The sequence below is a fragment of the Notolabrus celidotus genome, chromosome 1 (genome assembly GCF_009762535.1).
Source record: "Notolabrus celidotus isolate fNotCel1 chromosome 1, fNotCel1.pri, whole genome shotgun sequence".
Classification (NCBI taxonomy): domain Eukaryota; kingdom Metazoa; phylum Chordata; class Actinopteri; order Labriformes; family Labridae; genus Notolabrus; species Notolabrus celidotus.
The window spans coordinates 24,185,869-24,195,137 of record NC_048272.1 but is presented as its reverse complement, the minus strand read 5'-3'; the positions used below and the strand labels follow the sequence as shown (position 1 = coordinate 24,195,137).

At 41.1% G+C, this 9,269-nt stretch overlaps 1 protein-coding gene across 1 annotated transcript in view; it reads left to right on the top strand.

The window, feature by feature from the left end:
- LOC117817650 overlaps positions 1 to 8,379 on the top strand; it is an 8,680-nt gene extending 301 nt beyond the window's left edge. The window contains exons 3-4 of the mRNA XM_034690407.1: positions 5,506 to 6,434; positions 7,884 to 8,379. Of these exons, the coding sequence (XP_034546298.1) occupies positions 5,506 to 6,434; positions 7,884 to 7,889 (935 nt within the window). The 3' untranslated portion in view covers positions 7,890 to 8,379. The remainder of the gene's footprint in view (positions 1 to 5,505; positions 6,435 to 7,883) is intronic.
- Positions 8,380 to 9,269: the final 890 nt, after the last annotated feature.

Sequence of the window (9,269 nt, the reverse complement as noted above, 5' to 3'; positions counted from 1 at the left end):
CCTGAATTCAGCCTTAGTTATTTCCATGGGAAATAAACAGATCATCAAATCTGCATCAAATATTAAAGTGAAACAAATAAAAAACAGCAATGTCTTAAAGAGTGGAAAGTATTATTATTAGTATTTATTTTATTATTATTATTATTAACTACTATTTATTATTATTATAGTAGTATTTTTTATTCCTAATCAAGATTGTCTTAGGCACCAAGTCCTCCTGGTTGAGAGTATTTGCACTAAGCTGTTGCAACAGAAGCACTGTATGGACCCACTTGTGCCTCTTGTCCATTTCCAAGAATCGATTGTGCCCATTTGATTAGTCCTGTTTTCTTTATAATTCAACAAGCACTTTATATCCTTATCCTCAGTGGTGCATCACGTCCGAAAGAAACCATGTTAAAGTGCCCCTGGACGCCCCTGAAATGTATTAAGTGTAAAAAGTGCCCTCCAGACGCACGTGAAGTTGATTATGGTATGTTATGTTAATTAGGTAATATAGTCAATAATATAGAAATACATAATAGTGTGTTTTCCTTTTTTTTTTCACAACTCAAATTCCCACACAATTGATCACATAAAGATTCACCAGAATGCTGGAGGATCCCCTGACCCCGCCTCTTGTTACTGCTGCCTCATACATTTAAATTCACCTTTTTTTCAAACCCTTGGTACTGTGAGTCCCAAGGGTTGAAAGGAGTGCCCTTTTTTTCCACCCCTGCCCCCTTAAAACAGCCTGTGTGCACCACTGCTTATCCTTGTCAGTGGTGGACAGTAACAGAGTAATTACTTAAGTACTGTACTTAAGTATGTTTTTTGAGTATCTGTACTTTACTTGAGTATTATTTTTGGATGAACTTATTACTTTTACTCCACTACATTCAGAAGACAATTATTGTACTTTTGACTCCACTACATTTCTATCAATGCTCTAGTTACTCACTACTTTTGCTTTGAAGTCAGCTCGTGAATTTCCTTCTCTTTTCTGAAATCTGATCCCTCAAATGTAAAATGTGTTTGTGTAGTTCTGTTTGTCTCAGTGGTTTAGTCATACCTGTATATCATGCGTCTCCACGGTTGAACGTGGAGCAAACACAGAGCAAATTTCACTCAGATCAGGCAGTTCAGTTAGAGGTGGTAATGATGGCTATAATTCTCCACCTGAGCACCCATGGCCATATCTTCAGCCTGTGTTAGAGGTTTTTGAAATGAAGAATGATATGTATCGTCCAACCTGAGAAAGCATATTGAGCTACGTAATGTTTGTTTCATTCCAGATGAACATTTCAAACTAAATTGTCTGTGCTTGGAGTAACTTAGTTGCTGTTTTTATTCCATGGTATAGTTTTTAGAGATTTCAAGTAAGGGTTTCTAAAATAAACATAGTTTAACAGTATGAACTCCTATGCATCTTTACTGCATTATGTATTGTGAAAATACAACATTTGAGATTGTTTAAGAAGTACTTTGAATACTTAAGTATTTTTAATAGCAAGTACTCCAGTACTTTAACTCAAGTAACGATCTGACAGAGCAACTTCACTTGTAGTGGAGTAATATTTGACATGGAGTATCTATACTTTGACTTAAGTAATGAGCTGTGTACTTTGTCCACCACTGATCCTTGTACCCCGATCCTCAATCCTCAAATACGTTTTGCTTGTTCAGTGCTTCAGTAAATGTTTCAGGAGCTTTTATTTTTCGGCACACATACGTCACATCCTATGTAATGGTTTCTATTAAGGTAACTTCTGGTAACTTGACCACAAGCAGCGTGGCTCCACCAGAGGCGGCTGGCAGAGGGAGGAAGGAGTGGCTGCTGGGTGTAGCAGCAGCAGCGGTCTGACGTCTTGTTAGTGTGAATGACTTAAAGAAAAAACACTGACAACAGCTCAGCAGGCGAGACGGTCGAGGAAACTGAGGAACAATTTCCTTTGAAACTTCTTCCCGCTTCCCTCCTACTTTTCTCCACCTTTATGACTGCGTGAAGACAGAGGTAAGAAAAAAAAACAATACAACTTTGTACGATGCTGCTAACGAAATGTGAATTTAGGTGTTTAAAAGTTCCTAAAGCTGATGTTAAGAGCAGGTGCACCATCTTTATGAGTTTCCTTTAAAGTATAACGAGGAGGCCTGATGTTATGTCCGTATTGGCAGATATTCCCATACATGTATCCTGAAGAGTTGTACACAAGACTAACAGACTCTTGAAGTCCACATAAAGTTTCCTTCATTTATCTGACTTTCATTGTCCAGCTGCAGTGGTCCACACCGATGGTTCAACGACTCGGAGTTATTGTTGACGCATTTATAAGTAACTTATTAACATCCCATAATGAACCGTGTGTTGGGATAACGTTAATTTAACTGGTTACGTGTGCTGCGAGTCATGACTATCGCGACAATAGACTCTTAGAGGTCTAAAGTCATCCCAAACTATGTTCCCACAGCATCACTCAGTTTTAATACTGTGGACATCAAACTGTGCAAGTTAAAGTCAGCCTTGGATGGTTACAGGCACTGAAAGGTAAACAAAGATAAGATACAGAAACATCACAAGCTAAGTGATTGTTCACTGATGTACTAGACTCAGTGGGGGACAGTAACAGAGTAAATTTACTTGAGTACAGTACTAGAGTACATTTTTGAGTATCTGTACTTTACTTGAGTATTATTTTTGGATGAACTTATTACTTTCACTCCACTACATTCAGAAGACAATATTGTACTTTGACTCCACTACATTTCTATCAATGCTCTAGTTACTCACTACTTTTGCTTTGAAGTCAGCTCATGAATTTCCATCTCTTTTCTGAAATCTGATCCCTCAAATGTAAAATGTGTTTGTGTAGTTCTGTTGGTCTCAGTGGCTTAGTCCATACCTGTATATCGTGCGTCTCCACGGTTGAACGTGGAGCAAACACTGAGCAAATTTCACTCAGATCAGGCAGTTCATTTAGAGGGTGGTGATGATGGCTATAATTCTCCACCTGAGCACCAATGGCCATATCTTCAGAGGTATCTTTAGAGGTTTTTGAAGTGAAGAATGATGCGTTGGTTTGAAATGTTCTCCCTGTTTCCCACTCTGCCAAACATACAAACATTCACAGTCCAACCTGAGAAAGCGTGTTGAGCTTTGTAACATTTGTTTCATTCCAGATGAACATTTCAAACTAAGTTGTCTGTGATGGAGTAACTTAGTTGCTGTTTTATTCCATGGTCAAGTTTTTAGAGATTTCAAGTAGAATACAATAGAATGCCTTTATTGTCATTGCGTGAATTGCATACAATGAAATTAGGAGCGCAGCTCCATTGGTGCCTACAAATATCTATACATAAAACAACAATAGCAGCAGGAGCAACAGTGGTCTGATAATAAAACCTTAAAGTAATGGTTTCTAAATAAACATAATGTAAGCGAATGTACTCCTATGTGTTCTTGACTTTAATCATGCTTTGTGAAAATAAGTTTTGAGATATTTCAAAAAGTACTTTGAATACTATTTTTAAAAGCAAGTAGTTCAGTACTTTAACTCAAGTTTTAATCTGACAGAACACTTTCACTTGTGTTGGAGTAATATTTGACCTGGAGAATCTATACTTTGACTTAAGTAATGAAGCTGTGTACTTTGTCCACCACTGTGTACTAGACTACATGAATGCGGCCTAAATAAGTAGCAAACACATCTATCAACTGCAGCTTGAACTGCTAGACACTGTTTGTTTCTCAGGAATGCAACGTTGGGAAAATTTAGACACATTATTAACCCCAGTGGTGGTGCACACAGTTTAAGGAGTCCACTCAGATTCCATGATTACACAATATCATGCAAACCCAGAGGTGCTGTTATGTTAGAGCAATGGAGCACAAAGATGATTACAAAACATATCACATGCATGGAATACAAAAGTGCACACACACTGTCTGAATCGGTTTATATAAGGCAGCTGTACATTGATAATGTTAGAGTGACACAGTGAACATTTTGCTGACACACTGAACTGCACAATGTAAAAGTGTGTGGGGCGTGGAGGTACCGGTTTGTGCTGAAGTCTTACTGGTCAAACCAGATGGCATGCTGCATATAATACCTGTGGTATCTGGTGTAACAAATTTGGAAATGTTACTGTTATCTTTTTCACAGGCTGTGTAAATGTGGACTTTCCTCTGTGAAGGTTGTTTCCGCTCATCATGATAATCACATGACATTACCTAAATAGCAGACTTACCTCTCAGTGGTTAGGGTTTCAATTGAAGATCTGGTTTTACTGTGTTTTTAGTGCAGACCATATCGTTGATGTGGATGACTCATCAAGCCTGCTTCTGTCTTTCACAATATGTCTCCTACCTGCCTGCTTTGATTTCTATTGTTAGTGTTTGGTCATATAAAGTTTGGGTTAAAAATGACAAAAACATTAACATAGCTCATTTATTTCCACTTGAAAGATCACGTCTTATAACAGTGTAATGCCATGCTTGTTATTGTATCAATTCAATTCAATTCAATTTGCTTTATTGGCATGAACAAAGACATATTGTTGCCAAAGCACATACATTACATATTCATTACATATTATATTCATTACATATATCATTACATATTATTTTCATTATATATTCATTACATTTATATTCATTACATATTTTATACGCATTAAAACAATGGTGTCACCCATACAGCATATCTCAATGTCCTCACTTGATGCGGTATGCTCATAAAACCTTCACCTAAAATTAAATATTATGGGATGGTGCGTCCCTCAGGCTGTGACAGGCAGACACATATTTAGCATATATCTAAGTATCTCAGCCAGACTTTTCAGTCTATGACTCTACTTGTACAGTTTTAGGTATAATGTATTGTCAACCTGTTTCAAGAGATTTGAGTAGTGTGTCCTTATCACACCTTAGATACACAACAGAGGGCAGTAATCAGTGTAGATATGATAAAGATTTTTTGTTACTACAATCTTCAATGTCCAAGTAACGTTAGAATAGACTGAGGTAATCAATGATGCTTGGAATAAAAGATAGGTTTTACTCTTCCACAAACAGTGTCGATTGAACAATATCAGGACTTGTAAACGCATTTAGCTTCCTTTAGATTGATTCACTTAAGTTTGGAATTTTTTCTGTTAGGTGAGAAAAACTGGATGTTGAAACGGGTATATCGATGGGAACCTTAATATTTAACTAAAGGAAGGAGCTAAATAAATAGCAATATCTAGCGAAAGAAAATTTTGTGATGTTGTAAGTGTCTGGTGTTTGTTCAGTATGATTGATAACCTTGTCTCTCCTCCTGCAGAAGCAACACGCTTTAAAAAAAATCTAACCTGATTAGATTTGTCTACTCATCTTTATTACAACAAAAACCACCAGACTGTGTCCTGGCTGAGAGTGCTAAATGTTTTCTTCAATGTAAATACATAGTTTGCAGTATGTAAACACTTGCTCTCCTCTCCTCTTTCAGTGGCTCAGTCATGGAGAGCTCCATTGAGGCGGCCCAGCCTTGTGGCATCTCACAACCAAAGCCATCTCTGCCCCAAAAACCTCGCTCGCTCCAAAGCCCTTCTCTCTGCAGAAGAATCCCAGCATTCGCTCCATTAATGCCCCAAAGGCAGTCACTGAAACGTCTAAGGCAACAACACAGAAGACTGTGCTGACCCCTGCTCAGCAAACCATCACTCCTGATCCCAAACCCCTCTCTGTGAGTGCGTTGAACACAAAAAATCTGCCAAAACCAACAACAGAAAGCAAAACAAGTCTGCATGGAGATGACAGCGTTGATTCTCGTGTAGGAAAATTAGATCCTGCCTCACAAACTGCTCCACCCAAGGAGACTCCCAAGTCTGAGCCGATCCTGAAAGATGATGTCATCCAAACAAACCACAAGGCATCGTCTGATGTTGCGCCTGATTCAGAGCAGAATGGCAGTAAAAAGAAAGAAGATGAATCTCCGACTTCTGTCATCAAGAAGGTTGAAGAATCAGGGAGTGATGATCCGTCAGCAACTGATCAAACATATCGATTAGGCACTATCAGGAAGCGGCTGCCTGCAGAGCTCACCTCAAAGTTTGAGTCAGGTGGACCGTGTCTGCCCCCCATGCCGAAAGTATCTATCTCCACCCCCAAAAACGATCTAAATAAGCCAGAGTCTTCAGACCCAGAGCAGAACCAGACAACACCAGAGCCCTCAAACAAAGAGAGCGATGAAGGTGGACTGCAGGAGGACTACGGCGGAGGAGGCAGCATAAAACGCAGAATCAGTCAGCTGTTCGACTCTTCATCAAGGCCAGAGTCCACAGCAAAGAGAGAGGAGCCGGAAGTAATTAATGGTACAGGGGGAGTTAAGGAAAGGATTAAGAACTGGTCACAGAGACTAGTTTCTGAGACTGAGAAGAAGCCTCAGGTTGCAACCCGAACTCGCTCACAGAAGGTGCGTCTTCTTCATTCTACTCTGATGTTTGTGTTTGGTGACGTGCTGAGGCATGAGTGAAAGAAAAACACATTCTCCTTACAAGTACAATCAAGAGATATTTAGGTTTAATGGCACATTCAAGTTGTGTGGTTTGGGAAATGGCCATTTCCATTCCAGAGTTATCTTTCTTTAATCAGATGAATGCAACTGATGATCCACAGTGTCTTCTTTGTTTGCAGTTGGTGCTTCATTAGAGCAGATAGAGATCTCACTGCAGTGTGGAGAGGAACCTGTTCCTTCTGTTTTTTTTGTAGAGGAGGGTCCCTCTGATTCTGTGAAAGAGAAGAGAGGAAGTTTAGAACTGTTAAGACAAATGTTAAACAAGTGCCACTAGCACTGTCTTCAGTTCATATCTCCTTACTTGCTGCAAATTCTGTTGATAGTGAATGTACCATGTCAATTGCAGAATGATTGCCAATTATAGCTACATTTATGACCCTCAAAGGATGCAAAACTCCCTATGCACAGTATCAAACTTGCAAAAAACTTGTTTGTGACGTTTAGTCCCAGACTTTCATCAGGTAAAAACACTGTTTGCACTCGTTGATCATCTCACTCCTCTCCTCCACACCTGTATCAGGAAATAGTTGTACCAAGCTTTTTTTTTCTTTTAGATTTAGTGATCTCAAATAGTTTGGCCAGAGTGCAAACCAAGCTCTGTTCAAAGTCCTAAAAACTCCTGACAAACACCTGGAGTCAACAGTCACTTCACTGCTGGTTGCATGGCAACCACATCAACATGATGACAAGACTTCTGGGAGTCACACAGCAGGGTCTGGTAAAGATGCAGCATGTCACCTTTAAAACTAGACTTCAGTCAGACAACTCACGTTTAAATTGTTTATTGTAGCAGCAAAGACATATTCATGTTTGGCACCCAGGCTCCAGCCTCATATCTCCCTGCAGATAAGTTTACATGCAGACATTGAGGAGTTATGAGCAAAACATACTGAACACCCCCGAGCCTGCAGGTGCATGCTGGGGTGGCGGTGGGGATGAAAGAAAATTCAGCAATAGGCATGCAGGTAGCAGAGGCATTGACAGGCAGAGGGAGAGATGGAGATTTTCCCAGTTTTAATAGACCGCCAATTTGACAAGCAGAGGGCGTGATTGGATGATGGTTATGAGAATGGGACATGTGAATGTATAGCAGTGCAGCTCAAGTTGTCTGCCTGAACTAGCTCGCAGGTGTCGCTCCATTTTGTCACTGTCACCTGGCTTTCATTTACATCAATAATAACCCATAACAGGACTGAATACTGAGCTTTTTAAAGACGCACCATATGAAGAAAATCTTCTCATTAAACTCTGGTGCAGACATCAATGAAGTATTCCTTCAGAATCATTCTCAGAAACTAGAACTACCTCAAAGTTTCTCACGACCTGAACTTCTTTTATCCTCCACAGCTTTGAGCCAGCAGCTGCTCCAGTAGTAGAGGAAACACCGACTGTTGACCTCCTGTTCCTGGTTATCGTCCAGTGAAGCAGTGGATCTTCCTTCAAAGGTCTCACTGCTGAAATACCCACACAGACTCCAACAGAGACATCGAATGAGAACATACAGAAGACACCCAACACAAGTGAGGTCCGTACTACGCAACCGTAGCCCGTTCTTCAAGTCAGACCCACTGATGAGTGGGATCCAGCTGCCAGTGAAAGTCCTCAGCGCCCTCTGAAGAGAGACAGAGTCAAACGCCGCTCTGTTCACTTTGGAGTGGGTGGAGAGATACGATGGGGGGCCTCCTGTGCCCTTGGCTCGGACCCTGATTCCAGTGAAGAAGAAGAGGAGCTCCCAAGGAGGAAACAACTGAATCAATACCTGTCGACAGATCATTTCAGAACAAGGATGATGAGGCGCAGAGAGAAGAAGAGGAGCGACTGAAACATCTGGAATTCGAAAGAAGACGGAGGGCAGAAGAGCATGAGCAGGCTAAGAGTCAGATCGAAGAAGAGCAAAAAAGGCAAGAAGAATAGAGGGAGAAAGAAAAGCAATGCAGAGGGAAGAGGAGGAAAGGAAAAGACTAAGGCAGAGAGAAACAGGAGAAAGGCAAAAACTGAGGATGTTGGAAGAGGAGGAAAGAGAACGACTGAGGCAGAGGGAAGAGGAGGAAGGGGAAAGACAGAGGTTGAGGGAAGAGGCGGAGGAAAGGGAAAGACAGAGGTTGAGGGAAGAGGAGGAGGAAAGAGAAAGACAGAGGTTGAGGGAAGAGGCGGAGGAAAGGGAAAGACAGAGGTTAAGGGAAGAGGAGCAACGAGAAAGACAGAGGAAGGAGGAATGTGAGAGAGAACGATTGAAAGAAGAGGAGGGAGAGAGAAAGGCAGAAGGAGGAAGAGAGGGAGAGGGAAAGGCAGATGGAGTTGATGCTGGAGAGACAGAGGGAAGAGGAGAGAGAAAGGGCAAGACAGGAGGAGAGGGAAAAAGAGCAAGTGAAGGAGGAGAGACAGCGAAGAGAAGAAGAGATAGAGAGGGAGGCAGATGGAGTTGGTGTTGCAGAGACGAAGAGAAGAGGAAAGAGAGGGCAAGACAGGACGAGGAGAGGCTCAAACACGAGTGGGAAGAAAGGGAAAAAGTGAGACTAAGGAGGAGGAGGAGGAGACAGAGGGAGGAAAGAGCAAGACAGATGCAGAGAGAAGAAGAGATGGAGACTGAAGAAGAAGACAAGGCAGAGAGAAAGAGATGGAGAGACTAAAGCAAGAAAGAGAAAGACAGAGGCAGAGAGAAGAAGAGATGGAGAGACTGAAGAAGAAAGAGAAAGACAGAGGCAGAGAGAAGAAGAGATGGAGAGACTGAAG